The sequence below is a fragment of the Pseudogymnoascus verrucosus genome, assembly GCF_001662655.1.
Source record: "Pseudogymnoascus verrucosus strain UAMH 10579 unplaced genomic scaffold scaffold_81, whole genome shotgun sequence".
Taxonomy (NCBI): Eukaryota; Fungi; Ascomycota; class Leotiomycetes; order Thelebolales; family Thelebolaceae; genus Pseudogymnoascus; species Pseudogymnoascus verrucosus.
In genome coordinates this window covers 43,418-61,098 of record NW_017263732.1, presented here as the reverse complement: position 1 = coordinate 61,098, position 17,681 = coordinate 43,418, and the positions used below count along the sequence as shown (strand labels likewise).

Below are 17,681 nucleotides of genomic sequence, written 5' to 3'. Positions count from 1 at the left end.
CATTGATGTAGAGTGAAACGGCTAGTTAATTTATAATCGTGTGTAACAGCGCCGTTGGGGTTTAAACTGCTTGTGTCGATGCTAGGTGCTCTGCGACTGGCATAATCATACACAAAAACGGTGCAACAAGCAATGGTATGAGAAACTTTCCGTTTCAAACGTTGATCCAAAAGAGATACTGTTTAAAATGATTGTTTAACATTGTTTCAAATGGACTTCAATATCCAAACGCCCCTCTATAATCCTTTATAACCCCGACTAAAAATACGTAAAAAACGGCTCCAATTCGCTGAACCCCTTACTCGCTTGTGGAGGGGCTCTCTGTGGCCGCGACAGACTTCCTCGAACTCATAGCTGGCAAGTAAATTGCAGGGTGGAAAACAGTCATAGCCAGGGTTGCAATGGCAATCATTCTTTGTGGATGTTAGTAAGATGTATCAAATGTTGGAAGCTATTTAACTTACGCTCCGTCCAGAATCAAAAACTCGAGTTCGTTCTGCATCAGTGGGTTTCCCCAGCCGCCAGACATTTCAGGGAGACTAGAATTCGTTAGCCGCCTGGAATAATGATTGTCGACAAGAGATGCACTCACCGATAGACACAACGAGTCAAGATAGTGATGTATGCGACAGAAATAGCGACGCAGAACATCCTCAGCTTGCGCCTCTCGCCTGGATTGTACTCGTTCTTCTCTGTGGTTGGAGTCCCGATCCTCTTCGCCTTCTTATATCGGAAAACATACGTCGCAACAAGAAGCCCGCAAACAGCCATAGTGGCCACCTGGAAGGAAATTCCAGCAACGATCAACCCGTTACCGGTATCCAGCAGCTTCTTGTTGCGCGTGTCACCCGCGCTCGCTGCCACGCCGCCACCAATGGCCTGGAGGACGATCGATCCCAGATCACAGCCGACGAAGATCCATGGATAGAGGCGAGCCTTGAGAAGCGAGTGTTCCGGTCCGAAGTGTAGGACAAGGTGCTTCATCGTCAAGTAGACACATGCCGCGAGGAATGATGGTGCCAAAATAATGCAGCAGATCTGCATCTTGAACCCCGCGGAGTCCCACGGATTTTTATGCATCATCACTCTCCCCACATACCCCAACATCTCCAATCCCGACCCGATTCCCAGGGCCAGCGCGAAAGTCCATGTCTTCCCGCGAATGCCGATGGCGAGGCCGGCAATGAACAGCGCGCCGAAGAATGCGGTGAAGAAGACGTTACCCCCGAAGTTCGGATAGTACCCGTAGGTGGTCGCGGAGACCGGACATAGGTCCGACACCTCCGTGCAGATCTTGTAGGACATCTCGACAACAAGAACAACAACGTTGGGACCTGTCCGCGCGATCGATACAGATATGTCGAAATCAACTTTGAAAAGAAAGAAAGGAAAACACGTCAGAGAGAACGAAGGTAAGGGATGTCAACCAAATAGAAACGAGATAACGGAGCTGTCAGCACCATGTCGGACATCGGAACTTAAAAGGTCGGTTAGAAATCCATCGTACATCGTTTTCGCACCATCCCCACCAAGCCCAGCCCCAAAGCCAAGGCATGTAGGGGCTTTACTGGGGTCTCTTCGATAAAAGGCAAGGCCCCCACGTGTCGTATCTCGTTCCTCGTACTCGCGTCGTGTCTTGGGACGCTATTCGTCGAGGAAGAAGACTGCTCCAGACTAAAGAGTTTAGGCGCGCGGCGCTTGGCCAAAGAAACGGTGATGCCAAGAGTCTAAAAGGCGGATGCTGCCTGTTCCGAATCTGGATCCACCAAAAATGAAGAGGAAATCCACCCATCCACTCAGAGTTTGAACCCAACGCAAGCGAGGTACGAGCTAGCCAATGTGCTTTCTCTGGGTGCGGAAGCGAGGAGGATGATGGGATGGGACCCACGCCACAATTTCGCTGACGTTGTTGACGTTATTGACGTTATTGACGTTGTTGCTCTGTCTGTTCTGTCACCACCGAATTCTCCGCGTCACCCGGCTGGGTCGGGAGTTTGAGTGACGATGCGCTCATTGTGTGTTCGATGTTCGCAATATGCAATATAAGCCAAAGGGTCGTCCCATCTAGGTGTATCTCAACAGTGCGTCGTCTCAAGCAGGAAGTACTGAGTCCTGTGAAACGAAACATGCGCTGTCCCTCGTAAACTCTAGGAGTGCTTGCCAGTGTAGCATCATTCCTAGGGATAGACATATACCGTAGTGTTTCTTTTGATACAGGCATGTTGAGCTGGCACTGTAATCCCGTGTGACGCTGTTCACCAGCCGAGACAATTGATTCATCTGGCTCCCACATTGCTCAAACGCCACACTGATCGCCCGCCACACGAAGATCCGGACTCGCGTGGCCGCCCGATCTTGCTGATCGCAATCATTTCATTGGTATTGCGGTTTCAAGTTCATATCGTGATCATGAACTCGGAACCAAGCCGCAAGTATGTGCTCCAGGCACGAGTGTAACTGTCCGGGCCATTACTATCCCAACAAGAGTGATGCCAATGGGCAACATCTTTGTTATTCTGGCGTGAGGATCATGTCTCCAGCGGAACTATGTCCAAGTCTCTGGGGAAGCATACATGTGTTATAGATGTTTTGAGAAGTAATCTCCAATTAATGGGTGTTCAAGATGCTGAAAAGGTGATTGAGCTTTCAGCGATTCTTATCGGCGAAAGTCAGATAAGACATAATAGTAGTCATGGCAGGTGTGATGGGATACGTGTACCGTTATACTTAATTTTGTATGCGGAGGTACTTCAGTTCCCATAACTTCAAATTGTCAAGTCCCAGAACATCGACATCGACCCGACCGTATGGCCGAACAACACGCTTTATTACTTTAATATATATATTGCGAAACAAATGCCGTTTTCTTTATATTTATACTTGCGTACTAGAATTAAATCGCCGTAAATAATTTTCTTTTTCTTTTTCAATTTATTTTATTTTATTCCAAGTACCTTTACATATAACCCACAGTGTGAAGACACATGCCTTCTATTCCCCTTCGGCTTTCATTCGTGGCACATAGTAAACAAAGGCCTACGCACATACCTGGCAAGCATGCAATGGGTCAGACAGTATGCTTACTTTGTACAACGAGGCTTGAATGTCTTAAACTCCGTCGCACTGCTTTAGAGCGTAACAGTCGGTTATATGACCGTTATGGCAGTTCTCAGCTTGCAACTTTCAAACGGTTTATTCATTTCCAGACTGCCGGCCATCAGTCTTACTGCACAGCGGCACCATAACAACAGCCTCGTATTAAAAGGCCAGTAGGATTGAGGGGGCAGTCTATTTATATATATATATAAAATAGGGGGTACGCGGCCCTTCAGAGCAAGAAATGAAAGGGAAGGGGTTTCAGTGTCGGATTTGCGAGGTGCGGATATCCGGCGATTATCACTCCTCGATATCACTCTACTCCACACGTGCAATAGCCTGTCCAGACGGGGCAATAGGAGGGGCAATAGCCTATCAAAACGGCGATTGAACCCTTCTTCATGGCTTGAGTCAGCAATAGCCTACCCAAAACAGCAATTGAACTCTTCCTTATTTATGGCTAGTGTATACTGCATTGAGCTGATTCCATAATCTATACTCCATCCTTCACGCTCGAGTCGTCACTTGCGATGCGGGGTAAACGGCTATCCCCACGGCTAACGGCCCGTGGTGTTTTAAGCTGCTCCGTGCGTTCGGTTGTCCCTTCACATGCCCACACAAATGCCCTTGCAAACTGACGCAACGACAATCGATCAGGGGCATCTGCAGCGCCTCTAAGCTCGCTGTCTTGGCGAGCGAGGTCTTTTGGCGCGATATTAGTACCCGAGGCATTCATGACAAGGTAACGCTGACAACTACGCGTTACAAGACGACGTATCAGGTAGTATATTTCCTATCTGTCCCTGGATCTTAAAAAGTCCTGGTCGCCCTTTTCCAACAAAAGCGCTGTGAACCAGGCTCCAAGCTAAGTTTCTCTCGAACATACGGATTATCCCATCATGGCGCCTGCTCGATCCTCAACTGAGGGCAAGAAGGACCGTCTGCGTGTGATTATTGCGGGAGGATCGATTTCAGGATTAGTGCTGGCGCACTCTCTTTATTGCAGCGACATTGACTACGTGGTTCTAGAGTCTCGCGACGAGATTGCGCCGCAAGTTGGCGCATCAATTGTCGTCCTTCCCAACGGTTCCAGGATCCTCGACCAGCTGGGCATCTTTGACGATGTGTTCGGCATGGTAGAGCCGCTGGAGAACACCTTGACATGGACGGGAGGTGACGGGAAGCTGATTGTGGACAGCAATTCGCCTCGTCTACTAAAAAACAGGTGAGTTTTTGGCTGAGGCGCGAATTGAACTGCAGTTTCTGTAAATGGTGTTGTTATCCATTGGACATAGGATCTCAAATATATACGCACCTTTCCTACTTGGAATAGTATGCTGATAGTAACTTAGAACGGGATACCCAGTCTCATTCCTCCAGCGCCGCGATTTATTGAAGGTTCTCTACGCCCACACTCCGGACAAGTCAAAGATTCACACATCCAAACGAGTATGCAAGGTCGACCACCAAGATTCCCGAGTTGTCGTGCACTGCCAGGACGGATCCAAGTACTTTGGGGATATTGTTGTTGGAGCGGATGGAGTACACAGCACCGTGAGAACTCTGATGCAGCAGCACATTGAGTTGTCGAGTCCCGGCGCCACAAAGAAAGACAGCAATAGTATCTCTGCGGAGTATAGTTGCATTTTCGGGCTTGGTAATGCTATTCAAGGAGTACTCCACCCTGGAGACTCACACAGATCATACACCAAAGGATATTCAACCCTGTCCTTCGTAGGACGAGGTGGATCTATGTACTTCTTCTTCTTTTCAAGGCTCGACAGAAGATATCACGGGAAGGATATACCTAGGTACTCGAAGGCCGATATGGACGAGGCTGTAAAGCCCTTCCTTGATATCTATATGACCGACGCCATCAAATTCAGACAGGTGTGGGAGAAGCGCACATTCGCAAACATGAGCCCCCTTGAAGAATCTGAGAACCAACATTGGATTTCGGACAGATTCGTGTGCTTGGGAGATTCAATACACAAGGTATACTTACAGAGTCTGAAATGATGTTAGCTTACATAATTGACACATAACAGATGACCCCCAACTTGGGAGCTGGCGGTAATGCAGCTATCGAGAGTGCCGCAGCACTTGCCAACAGCATCTCAAAGCTCAAGAGCACAAGCCCATCGACGGATGAGGTTCGAACGGTATTGAAAGAATTTTACGCGAAGCGCCACGAACGCGCAAACGCCACCATTAAATCGGCCAATGATTTAACCCGAATCGAAGCATTGGCAACACTGACTGATAAAATAATGGCGATTCATGCTATACCTGCTTTGGGCGACTTCTTGGCCGACGTTACCTGCGATTCGATGGTTGGAGCAGAGATGCTGGATAGCCTACCTCCACCAGCTAGGTCCCTGGAAGCGACAATGCCCTGGGATCCTGAGTCTGGCATTGGAAAGCATGAAAGCAAATTGGTCCGAGCGCTCTATGCTCTTCCCCTTCTGGCCATCTTATATGGTTGTGCGAATACCATGGGCCCGGCATTGGGCCCCGGCCTTCCATTGCTCGAGAACGCGGCCAGAGCTGGCGAGGTAGCTCTGGGCGACGGAAGAGTGGTGCCTTTGGTCACCCGCTACTTCGGTCACAAGGGTTTTGATGACTTCATTGCCATCTATGTCGCGGCCTTTACTCCATCAATTGGCGGACAGGACCCGGCCAGCCGAATGCAAATGATATCACTACTGGGAGACTTAATTCCCATCCAGGCCATATGGATGATAGAGGGTGTTAGGCGCGGCAACTTCCTCACAGCATCCCACCTATTGTAAGTGCAAATATCTCCCACAAATGACCAATAACTCACCCCGAATAGGCCAACTATTTTTGGAATCTTTTTCCAACTCCAAGGTATTGGTTACATGGCGCCAATTTACTTCTTCCTGCACTACGTCCAGTCTCCGATGGAGAACTACCACGCATCGGACAACCGACTCACCCAAATCGGCGCCGTCAAGACCATCATCCCCACCATCCTCCTATCGTACGTCGCCCCCACCGTCGCCATGTTCGCAGCCCCAACCCTCGCCACCCGCCAATGGGTCAACGGCCTGTTCTGGCAGCCATTCCCCGTTTACGCTGCCATCCTCCAACGCGTCTTTGGAATGTTCGTCAAGGACACTACCTACAGAGATCGCATCGACAACCCCGAGGCAGATATGCCGCACCTCCGCCGGGTTTACCGCTTCGCTGGAGTTGCCGCAGCCTGCGCGTTCTTATACGTCCGCTTTAAGTCACCCGTGTCGGCGACGGAAGTGTTCCTCGAGGGCATCAGGAATCCAGGGGCAGCCGTGCCGCTGTTCCAGAGACTTTCCAAGACTTTCAGGTACGATCAGATCTGTGCATTTGGTGCCGGGGCTGTCTTTACGCTACTGAGCTTCCGTGACCTGAAAAAGGCGAAGAAGGTGGAGGCGGGATGGGCAAAGATTATTGGGACAATGGCTGGTTTGTCACTTCTCGTTGGCCCAGGAGCTGCGATGACAGCCATGTGGGCTTGGCGAGAGGAAGCACTGGCCAAGAAAAAGGTTCCCGTGGTCAAAGATAATTAGGGGAAAGCATGTATTTTTAGTTAGCTGGCACAGTTTAAACCGTGTGATTGAGGAATATTACTATTAAGACGAGAGGTTTCTGTGAACCTGTAAAAAAACGCTTGTCACAGGTTTAAACCGTGTGATTGAGGAATATTACTATTAAGACAAGAGGTTACTGTGAACCTGTAAAAAACACTGTCACGCATAGTCCCCTGCGGCCTCCAACAACAACTAGTTTCTGGTGGGGCGTTGATTGCCGTGGTCCATCATTTGGTGCTGCTGCTGTATAAGAAGCTGGTCCTGATGGTACATCTGTTGGCCATGATGCTTCCTACCAAGGAGGAGATTCTCAAACGTATTGATACGATCAATGAGAGACAACTTCTCAGCGTGGAGGGATTTGTTGCGGCGCTCAAGATGGCCGATATATTCCGTGGCTTTGGAAAGGATCGTAGCCTGTGCTTGTGTTAGGTCAATGCAGTTTATGAAACGAAAGGAAGCGCACCTTGTTCAGCTTGTTCGGTGGGATCAGCCCATCCAAGTCCTCCATGACATCGGCCAAATTCTTGGCTCCTTTCCCACCCAGGGTCTTTTCCGTGGCTCTGAGACTCGGGACGCTCTGTCTCAAGGCGGCGATTTTGTCATTGAGGTTTGTTCGATAACGCTTCTCAATCATGTTGTGGGCCGTCTTCTTCATTGGTGGCTTCGGTGGCGACTCAGGCGTCCCATCTTCCTCCTCGTCTTCATCAGATAGAGGCGAGCTCTTGCGCTTTCTTGTTCGCATACCCCGAGGGGAGGTGCTACCGAGCAAGCTGGGAGACGGTGACGATGAGGTCTTCAATTTCATTTCAACGGATTGAAGTGCTGTCGTTTGCAGCTGTTCAGCTGCCGCTGGAAAATCGAACGACTGGCGGCTTTGAGACGTGGCCGAAGAATCGTTGCGGGTCATGTCCGCCGAGACTGGCCATGTTTGTGCTGAAGTGCTGTTGCCGGTCATTTCGTCCGTGTTTTGCCATGGTTGCCCACTGAACTGGAGCATATTATCCCCATTGAGCGGGGCAGGAAAGAGTTCTCCTCCGTCTATCTCCTCATGAAAGTATATTGATGCCTCGCCCAGCAGTCCTGGAGACCCAGGCAAAGGGTCTGACATCATGTAACTATGCGGCGGCATAGAAGACATGATGTGTAGTGCAGAAGGTTGGTTTGACGTTGATGTGTGTTCGCGGTGGTGATGTAAATCATATTCAAATCATCCCTGGCACCTGCCTATTTAACTACTGTTTACTACTATGGCTTGTGGCTGTTGGGGAGCTATTGCCTCTATAACTGAATTAAGCTATTGTGATAACTTTGACTGCTGTGGGTCAACTGGGGGTAACTATTATGGAGCTATTCTGAGCTAACTACAGGCTACCGTGATGGTAGCTGTCAGAAACTGATAAAAATGACACCTGCCGACACGTACCGTTCGTACGGCTAGCTACGACGGCCCCTCCCATGGATTCGCTCCGATTCCATACAACGTAGAGAACGCTACGTGTCGGCAGGTGTCATTTTTTCAGTTTCTGACAGCTACCGTCACGGTAGCCTGTAGTTAGCTCACTCAAATAGTAGTTTGTAGTTAGCTCAGAATAGCTCTATAATAGTTACCCCCAGTTGACCCACAGCAGTCAAAGTGACTGCTGTGGGTCACTTTGACTACTATGGGTGTCACGGCACTACTTTAAAGTGTAGTTGATTTAGGTTTATAGTTTTGCAGACACTAGAGGATATATGCCCCACATTCTCTACGTACAGCTAGCTACAACAGCCCCTCCCATGGATTCGCTCCGATTCCATACATATTGGACCCCTTAACATATTTAACGTACGTGATCAATGACTCATGAACGTACGGTCCCAACTGCTCTTTGCACACACGTCCATTCGTACTGGTTCAAATTAGTATTTGTCCTGAATCTGTTTGAGTGGTGACATCAAGACTTACAGCCTTGCCATCCTCGTCTCCAGTATATAACCCAGTGGGCATTGGCGTTAGAGCAGTAATCGTGCCTGGGGTCCTCTCTCCTCCCTTTCTCTGGTCGACATGATCGAGTCGTTTCACTAGCTCTAGATTCCACTTCCCACTCGCCCCCACACACTTGCGCCAGCAGTTCACCACACCACGCCGATGTCCGGTAAAGATCAACGTGTTCACAAGCCATTCGTTGCCTGCACCCTCGTAGAATGCACAAGAATGTACGTAGTCGTCCGAGTCGGTGCAGATGTTCTGGTCGACCATTAAGTCGCCATTAAGCGTGTATAGCGCGGCTCGCTGCCCGCGGCAAAGCAAGATATCACCGGTGACAGAGTTGATCTGCGCACACTGCACCGCGCGGCCTGAGGCGAGCTTGAGCACGAACTCGAGACGGTTAAGGTCCCATAATAGGACGACGCCATCAGTCGATGCCGATAGGATCGTGCTGAAGCTTTTGCTCACTGCTAGTGTAGAAACAGGCTGCGTATGCCCAAAGAGGCTAGTCATAGGAGCGAGGTCCACAGACTTGGCATTTGGCGAGACGGTCGTCCTCCATACGGAGACCACACAGTCGACACCTGCTGTGACCAGAGTTTTGGAGTCTACAAACATCGCCGATGAGAGCTGGCCTTGGTGCAAGTTCTCAAACAAGCCGAGTAGCTTTTTGGAATCTGCCGCGTAAAATCGCACACTGTTGTCTGCGAAGCCCCATTCCATGTATTTATCAAATAATGAGGGCATATTCAAGCGGAAGGCGGAGCCACAGAGTAATCGATCGAGCTTAGGTGCGTAGGTCAAAGAGGTTATTTTGTCGGGGTGCTCAAATAGTGGAAATGGAAGGCGCGTAAGTGAACTTGCGGTTGTATCAAGCCGGCGTGGATTATTTTTCCAGTCGTCGCGAGATTGATGTGGCTTTGAGAAAACTTGGTGAGGTGTTTGGCCAAAGTTGTGAATTATGCTGATGGTCTGTAACTTCTCGTGGCGGTCTTGTATTGCGTCTAAATCCGTTGCTCCACGGTATGATAAGTGGTGGAATACGTTTACGTTCTCGATTGCAGACTCGCCATTTTGCTTGCAGCCAAAGACGAGGTCGATCCACTCGTGAAGATGGGCGCTGGCGTACGGGCTCTCTAGTGCTTCTCTATTCTTTGCAATAAATATTTTAGGGTCGCCTTTGGCCCATGGCGGCAATTCGACGTTGTCGATAGAACCGCCAGTACCCTGCCGTAATCCGAAGTTGAAGCCGTTACTATTGGTAAGGAATTCGGGTAGACAGAAAAACTCTGGTGTCAGCTCCCTAACATCAGTCATATTGTCCCGCGATGCTGATTTCCATGCCTTTTCTATCGAATAAAACATGCGGTCGGGGTGGTCGAAGTTACCCCCTTGGATCAAGAGGTATGATTGGACAAACGGCTGCAATCTGATTAAGTACGAGGCCACAATCATAGCAGAAGTATAATGCGTGCCATAGTGGAACGGATTCTGTTCGCCCATTTCCGCAAAGGTTTTATACCTTTCCACGAAATCAGCTGCCCTGCTGAGATGCTGGCATCCCATGGGTTTCGAAAGGTCACGGAATGTTGCCGGATTATCCAAGTCAAGCTCTTCGCTGGTATAATCTGCAATGACCCACGGGAATACCGGGTACTGAGTCAAATCGTTAAATGTGCGTCCGGCCATGGTGTTCACTAGCATCAGGTAGTGAAAGTTGGATATCTCTCCCTTGGCCCACCTACGCATCGTTGGGTTCCAGGGAGATGAGTTCATTAGGCCAGCGATGCGGGAACTGAGCGTTGTGGGTGCCTCGTCGGGGGCCTTCAGCGCCTCCATTCGCCACGCATCTTCTCCATCAGCAGGCGGCGATTTATCGCTGGGGTGCGGTGCCTTGCTCGTCATCGTCGAATAAAGATCATTTCGAAGCACCGGATTCAAGGCAGTTAGAAGATAACTTCTCCCATCAGTGAAAAAAACCTCCACGGCAACATCGCGGAACAAAAACCTGCGCTTCGAAACGCTCAGTACCTCACTCCATTTCCAGCTGCGACTTTCTTGCTCGCCTGTGCTCTTCGACGGCTTTTCCTTAATTTCCTTTCCCGAAATCATCTGAACGTATGGATCTCTTTCGTCGGCGGGTGCGTTCCATACATCGACAATCTCCCCATCAGACCGTTGAAAGAAGTCGTCAATGAGATAGAGCGAGTCCTTTCCAAGTATTAGAAGCCCTTCACAAGCCTCAAGACCAATAATCCGAGATATGTTGAAAACGTGCTGGACCTGATCCCCACGTTCTAGACTCCTCATAACCTTCCTCTGCTTATCTTCAAAGTTGTCGTCATTATCATTTGGATCGTCAATAAGTTCAAAGTCTTCCTCTCCAACAACGCTCGCTGCGTCTTCTGATTCTTGCTTGCCAGAACCGATGGTTGAAACACCGCTTGTCGAATCCTGGGACCCATCTAGTACAGGGATAGCGGTAGATACTGGTGTTGGAGCGACGTCTGCAGTAGCCGGTGCTGGTCCAAGTTGAGTATTAAGTTTGATGGCTGGTTCTGGCACATTGTTTTTCCTTTTGGGTTGATACTCCTCGGAGCTGGGTCGATCAGGAATTAAACGAAGTCTCATCCTATTGCGACCCTCGGTTTGATCCAACCTCCACTTACATGGCACACCATTGTCGAAAACGCCACAGGTCCTATGCAAGTCTCGACCCATCTTTATAAACGAATTAATCATGAATGTGAGGTTTTCTTGTTGATCCTGCATCGTCCTCTGGTGTTTCAGATGCTCGGCGGCGTAAATATTCTTCCCCCAAAGATTGGATGTAAGGTCATGACGTAGCATAACATCCGCATCGTTCCTGTCCTCTCCCTGCCATTGCCTCAGCCTATCCTTGCGCTTGGCCAGGCGCGTCTTCAATGCCTCTTCCGTTTTCCCGTTTTCGGCATTAACAAAATCTTCCCATGTTTTGGACAGTGCGCCAAAAAACGGTTTGTCGAGTTCATCTCGATGGTCACCGACCCACTCGACAAACGATTCGTTGTCTAGTTCCATTAACCTCTTGAATCCTAAAATTAGCCTTTGTTTGTCCATAGACATCACCAAGATCGCTGATGTTTCGTCCGGTTTTTGAACAAGTAAAATACGCCACAGGTCCGCCGCAGCCGAGCATATTTTCTGGCGCGGGTCAACCAACTTCATGTATAGCTGATAACACATGAGCTTCAAGAACTCCCCTTCACTAGCCTCGGCCGACAGGAAAATGGTCTGCCAGTAAAGCAACTTGTTCATAAACAGGGCGGCTTCCTCTTCAGTAACGCCCGCAGCATCGATTTCGGACAAGCGTAAAAGCACGACCCGCAGGAACGTGCTGCGAATGGTTTGGATCGCTTGGTTGCAAAGCCGAACACTTTTAATCTTTGACGTTTCTCCTTGTTGGAAATAGTCCAGCAGGTGTCCAGCAAAATCCAAAAATGGCTCCGCACCTCCAAGGAACCATCCTTCAAAAATTGCCTCTGTGATATGGGTTGTGAAACGGGCCATGTTTGTTATGATTTTTGGTTGTATTAATAACTTGGGTTGTAATTGTATCGTATTGGAAACGTGTGATATTGTATTCCGCAATATGTATGATTCGAAATATGCTTGGTGTTCCTGGAACCCTGGTGGCACTTTGAGAAACAGGCCAAAGCCTGGGAATTCTTTACGCTCAAGAATCTGATCAAGAAACACATTGATGGTGAGTTCCAGTAGCTCCTCGACGACAGCATTGCCAACCTTTTGAGATATGACTGCATTCTGCGGGTTACCTATCCCCGTCAACTTTGCCGGAGATGGCGACAATGCAGGGCGGTTTGCTGTTAACAGTATAAAGGATGAGCCACGTCGAAGCGGTTTTGCTTTGGAGCTGGTCCCGTGTACATCTTGACCGAGATGTGTTTCGACGGTAGTGGTACGGACAACCGGAGACGGCGCCGATAATCCTCTTTGGGTCGGGCGGATGATAACATCTTCTCCATCAAATGTAAGAGCAGAATCCCGCGAATTTAGCTCAGTTTCGGGGCTGACAGCGTCTGCATTGACTACCGCCGGGAAGAGAACGGCAAAAAGGAGCCGCACATACTCAGAGGTGATAGAAAAATCACGGAAATTCTGAGACTGTTCGTGGAGATACGATAAGAACCTGATAACTGCATGGAGCACAGTTGCCTGGCCACCAAGCTTCTCTGTGGAAGATGTTGCTAGTTCTGAAAATAACAATTAGGGGGCTGTCGGGGAGAAAAGGTGTGGATATGAACTTACGTCGCGCCTCCAATTCTTTTGTCAAGGACATTGATCTCCGTCGTGATCCTAGGGTTGGCACTTTTAACTGACCTCCAGCAGGGCCGTTGTTCTTATCAGGATGGGGCGAATCGGGATCATCTTGGTTATGAACCAAGGTATTAAGTCCTTGCTGTAGCATGGACACAATAATTGGAAGGACGTCAGGATATACCAAGGACTTACGCCCAAACAGTTCAGAAAGACTGAATAGATCAAACGACCTTTCAAAATCAATCTCAGCTACGTCGTAGTTGAAGAGAATGCTGAAGATGATGGGATAAAGCGTAGGTATATCCCACCACCGCTTTAATCGATAGCGCATGACAACAAAGCCACCACTTGATTCTGTGAACTTCTTCACATATGCAGAACCATGGACAACAAGGAGACGAGCCAGGATCTTAGTTCCGAGAACGACAACTTCAGCATCGTCTTCAGCCAAAAGATGCAACAGCCACTACTCATGTTAGGGAGAGTACGTTGAAGTCATTGGGGCAGCTTACCTTATTTGTGACAGTTTTGGCAAACCTTTTCAGGTTTATAGTGCTTCCTTTCTCACACAGCAAGTCTGTGTACATTTGCAGAATGCCCCTCCCCAGTTCCCGTTTGGACATGACGGAAGATGGTGCATCGACATTGCCATCAAGCGATGTGTTTATTGGTGGACGCTTTGGTCCTGAGAGGCCCAGTCTTGGGTTATTGACGGTTCCAAATTTAGCCTTGGGTGTCCGCAATGCTGAAGTGCTTGGCTTATGGAAAGAATAAGTCACAAACAAGGCGAGTGAACGATGAACTTCAGGATTCAGGCTGCCCAATACTAGGACGGTAAATGCCTCTACAAACCCAGGGAAGATGTCTGATGTGAAGGTCTCGGCTTTCAATGCGTCAAGAAAGCGTTTCACAATCCCTACAGTTCTGATTAGTTTGGGAGCTTGGATTCAGCTATGCAAAGCGTCACTTACTCATGCGTGCCAATCTCTTGGAATTATAATGGTGATGCTTGCTCATTACTGCGAAGGTGATGAATTGCTTATAGTAGAGCTTCTGGGTAATGGCGGCGCTTTTCCGCCAAACGTCAAAGTCTGCCACCAAGGTGCGGTATGCCATGGGATTGTTTATCATAGATTCTTCTGGGGCCCTATGGTTGTAGCCAACAAATCCCAAGACGACACTAAGTAACTCGAAGCTTACCTTGTCCCGCTCTTCAGGACACGTCGGGAGAGCTTCACCAATCTGGCTACTCCCAGATGTCGCCGAAGTTGTAGCGCTTAACTTGCCTCTCAATAAAGCAGCAAGGACGGCGTAGCCGTTTTCACGCTCCATAGCCTCGCTGTTCCTCCAGCTGCCCTTGATACTCTCAAAAAATATCTCAACAGCCCGTACTAATTCTTCTCTGGAGGTAGCGTCTTCCACAAGCTTCATTCCAATCGCGATGCATCCTCCAAGACGCCACATGGCATCGTCAAGTGCCTGGGGCACAATGACGACAGGGCCACCCTTTAACAAAGCCACGCCGTTTGGAGAAACCAGTGCATCGTTGTAGAAAGGGATGGCGGCATTGATGGCAACAGACGTGCCAGTGTTGTGTGCAAGGCGATATAGGTTTGTCGACGCACTTGCGCTTAGGCCACCCACCAGCTGTGGCATATCAAGTTCGCCTTGGATGTCATCTCCCAGTATAGCGATTGGTAGAATGCTAAGCACTATCCGTGATTCAGGGATCAGATTGCTTGCCTTATCCCTGATTGCAGTCACAATCTCAGACTTCTCATCCTTTCCTGGATGCATGATGTCATTTCTCATGCTCAGAGCAGCCGATGCTTCATATGTCTGAAAGGACCCAAGACAATCCTGGAAGTTTCCATTATATCGAGGTCCAAGCCTGTGGTGGACAGCAATGATTTCATCGCTGAGAGCTTCTTCAAAAAGATGTGCCGATGCTAATGACCATTTCGAAAACACCATACCATGTCCTAGCTTGCTTGAAAGGTCTTGAGGAGTACCAACAAAAGCATGCACCGGATTTAGTTTGGAGCTGGAAGAAGAAAACGATGCAAAGCTCTCCGTGCTGGGGTTTGATTGTGGCGGAAGACATGGATATTGACACTTTACCTGCTCCACAAATTCGCCGTCAACATATAATGCTGCTTTGCTTGAGGCTATTGCTCGCGGACGCCTGTGGACGACCACGATATAGTACCATTTGTTTTCCTTGAAGACTGTGCTCTTGAACCGGACACTCGGTCTGGACGAAGTGACTGAAGTTTGAAGAATGAAGTTATGGGTATCTTTTTCAAGATATGCAAGAACAAAGCATGTTTGGCTCATATCAAACGCTCCAAATATAGTAGTGTGCGCGTCTGGATCAAATCGATCTATATGTACCCAGGCTGCGAAGGTGTAACCTGCAGTGGAAGAAGGAGGAGGAAATGGACGACCGAGAGTGGGGAGCTCTATCGAAGAGTACCCATTGAGAGACAGGTCAAATTGTATATGCGGCGGATTTTGCGTCACCTTTGTCATCCTGAGCAAAAATTCCGCAGCTCTAGGGGATCGATTACGAAGTAAATAGCGAGCATCTTCAAGTGAAGTCAAGCCAAGGGACATCAATGATCCACAAAGATTTTCCACGGCTTTTTGTTCAGGCGAGGAAAGGCCGGTACCATCATCAAATGCCGAAGGAAGGATAGACGAGAGAATTCCTGTTGAATGTAGACCTAACAGGTTGGCCTGCGAAGCGGCGGAAATATTTGACAGAGCCAATATTATTACAATGGATGTTGGGGCCAGTGACAATGGGCGGCTTCTAGGCAGCGCTTTCCAAAATCCGATTATGGTTGGAGCGATATCTGGATTCCAGAGGCCATCAATATCTCTGAGCTTGTCACTTATGTCCTTCTCTATCATCCGTGCAATTTCGTATGCACCGTCATCGCTGCCCGAGGCCGCTGGTCGACTAGCTAGTTCCTGAGCTTCGGAGCTCTCCTTCATAGGCTCCTCTGGTTTTTTCTTGGATGGTGAACTGTCTTTTTCAAAGGAGCTGCCTTGAATGTCTTGGCATAGAGAGTACAGCTTCTCATTGTCAACTGCAAAGGCCAGCAATATGCCGAATAACTTGTTTTCGCTCCATGTGTCAAAGTCGCTTCCCCCGAAGCCGATGCTCGCAATTGCTTGCTCAAGGGCGGCCCAGCCGCCCCCTTCGACTCGTTTCTTAAAGTATCTTCGATTTCCATGGTGGCCTCGGAATGCGTCCGATAACAAGGCGAGAGTAGTTGCGAGGAGATGAAATAGCTTCTCTTTTTCCTCTTGTGTTCTTGCTGTGGGATGATAGTAGCCCGAGACAGAGCGGATAGTGTCTAAAATTGTCTGGAACCCGTCGAGGTGTCTAAAGGCATCTCTGGGGCGATCAGACTTTGGGGACTTGTCGAGACATTGCCGTATAGACTGTACAGTTGTAGATACAGCTGTGATGTCATCTACCCGGAATTTTGTTGGGTTCTGGAGACTCTCTTTGAGTATGAGAAGGAGTTCTTCGAGTGTCGTGGTGAACTCGGTCCGTGGAGGGGGCGCTGAAGTGGAACTGGCAGTCAAAGAGCGGTAGCGACCGGTCCGAGACGACATCCTGACTCCTCTGCTCAAATAGGTGTCGTTTTCCTTAGGAGCATTGTCTGCTGCTGTCGCAAAGCATGCAGATCAGCCTGGTCGGTTCACGCCTCGTGTTACCTAATTCTGGCACATTAGGTTGCAGATGTGGGGAGGAATTGGCAACTGAGGGCCCTTTGGTGGCTGTGAGGGCAGCTGCACTCTCATACAGTACAAAATATGCAATTACAGGAGATGGTACAGGAATGTGCTCAGTTCAGGGACCGCACCGCAGCTGCCTTTCGTCATGCCGTTATCTGTGTGGAAGGCGACGGCGAGGCTGAGTATCGTCAGTGAGTAATAGACGCGCGGCACAGGGCCAATGGTTGTTACAGCCTCGTCTCTGCCGTGTGCGCCGTCCGTCCGCCGCTGATCGCGGGAGGGGAGAGAGCGGGAGGGCAGAGACGAGGGATGCACGAAACAGCAGGCGCATAGATACAGGCCTTCTGCCTTGATATGATATTTGTATTGTGGCAGTGAGTATTATAGATTGATCGGCTATGACGAGTTGCTCTTAAATGTTACATGGCAATGGGATTGTCGTGCTCGTGCTTTGTGTGCTGATTGAAACTACGTGTGCACGTGCGACTGACTGAGGGATGGGCTGGGTAGTCGAGTACTGTACTGGTATCCCTACTTGGTATCTACAGACGACCTTACTATGGGTTGGTAACAGGCAGAAAGGTGGTAGGTGTAAGTGGTAGGTGGCAAGCTGTTGGCAGCTGATAAGCACAGCACACAATCACGGACATGGGCATGGGCATGGGCATGGGGGAGATGGACTTGATAGCCCGAAGCCGTCCAGGAACAAGCAAGTACACTCCTGTTCGCTGCGCACAGAGTGGTGTCGCATGTACTCTGGGGGGTGAAGGCCGGAGTAAGCAGATGGCAGCTGTGACTCCAGCTCTAGTTGGTGGGTGATGTCTGTGGTGTCTGTGGTGTCTCTGGGTGTCTGTGGCTAGCTGATGACATCATTGCTAAGCTGGATTGTGTGCCATGGAGGGTATGGTACCTTGCAGTATAGTCGCAGCCATAGTACTAACTAACTGCCA

At 49.3% G+C, this 17,681-nt stretch overlaps 4 protein-coding genes across 4 annotated transcripts; 1 reads left to right on the top strand and 3 right to left on the bottom strand.

The window, feature by feature from the left end:
- Nucleotides 1-228: 228 nt before the first annotated feature.
- VE01_10406 (uncharacterized protein) lies at nt 229-2,584 on the bottom strand. Its single transcript, XM_018279804.2, has 3 exons — nt 593-2,584; nt 465-539; nt 229-413 (listed from the first exon to the last, which is right to left on the bottom strand). The coding sequence occupies exons 1-3, from the start codon at nt 1,303-1,305 to the stop codon at nt 299-301; spliced, it is 903 nt and encodes a 300-aa protein (XP_018125318.1). The 5' UTR covers nt 1,306-2,584; the 3' UTR covers nt 229-298.
- A 1,411-nt stretch (nt 2,585-3,995) lies between these two features.
- VE01_10405 (uncharacterized protein) lies at nt 3,996-6,740 on the top strand (the record flags this gene model as incomplete). Its single annotated transcript, XM_018279803.2, has 4 exons — nt 3,996-4,321; nt 4,449-5,091; nt 5,145-5,884; nt 5,933-6,740. 4 exons carry the CDS (start codon nt 3,996-3,998, stop codon nt 6,663-6,665), a joined length of 2,442 nt encoding a protein of 813 aa, XP_018125317.1. The 3' UTR covers nt 6,666-6,740.
- Nucleotide 6,741: 1 nt separating this feature from the next.
- On the bottom strand, nt 6,742-8,151 carry VE01_10404 (uncharacterized protein). Its single transcript, XM_018279802.2, has 2 exons — nt 7,153-8,151; nt 6,742-7,103 (listed from the first exon to the last, which is right to left on the bottom strand). Exons 1-2 carry the CDS (start codon nt 7,825-7,827, stop codon nt 6,879-6,881), a joined length of 900 nt encoding a protein of 299 aa, XP_018125316.1. The 5' UTR covers nt 7,828-8,151; the 3' UTR covers nt 6,742-6,878.
- A 239-nt stretch (nt 8,152-8,390) lies between these two features.
- On the bottom strand, nt 8,391-17,136 carry VE01_10403 (uncharacterized protein). Its single transcript, XM_018279801.2, has 5 exons — nt 13,950-17,136; nt 13,491-13,894; nt 12,967-13,444; nt 8,635-12,911; nt 8,391-8,578 (listed from the first exon to the last, which is right to left on the bottom strand). The coding sequence occupies exons 1-5, from the start codon at nt 16,606-16,608 to the stop codon at nt 8,531-8,533; spliced, it is 7,866 nt and encodes a 2,621-aa protein (XP_018125315.1). The 5' UTR covers nt 16,609-17,136; the 3' UTR covers nt 8,391-8,530.
- Nucleotides 17,137-17,681: the final 545 nt, after the last annotated feature.

Excerpts from the sequence above, each read along its gene's own strand:
- VE01_10403 (XM_018279801.2), bottom strand. The coding sequence starts at position 16,608 with ATGTCGTCTCGGACCGGTCGCTACCGCTCTTTGACTGCCAGTTCCACT. Across the intron at positions 13,445-13,490 it reads CCAAAACTGTCACAAATAAG|TGGCTGTTGCATCTTTTGGC; the intron begins GTAAGCTGCCCC and ends TAACATGAGTAG. Across the intron at positions 8,579-8,634 it reads GAGACGAGGATGGCAAGGCT|TACGAATGGACGTGTGTGCA; the intron begins GTAAGTCTTGAT and ends AATTTGAACCAG.
- VE01_10406 (XM_018279804.2), bottom strand. The coding sequence starts at position 1,305 with ATGTCCTACAAGATCTGCACGGAGGTGTCGGACCTATGTCCGGTCTCC. Across the intron at positions 540-592 it reads TTGACTCGTTGTGTCTATCG|TCTCCCTGAAATGTCTGGCG; the intron begins GTGAGTGCATCT and ends AACGAATTCTAG. Across the intron at positions 414-464 it reads TTTTTGATTCTGGACGGAGC|AATGATTGCCATTGCAACCC; the intron begins GTAAGTTAAATA and ends ACATCCACAAAG.
- VE01_10404 (XM_018279802.2), bottom strand. The coding sequence starts at position 7,827 with ATGTCTTCTATGCCGCCGCATAGTTACATGATGTCAGACCCTTTGCCT. Across the intron at positions 7,104-7,152 it reads CACCGAACAAGCTGAACAAG|GCTACGATCCTTTCCAAAGC; the intron begins GTGCGCTTCCTT and ends ACACAAGCACAG.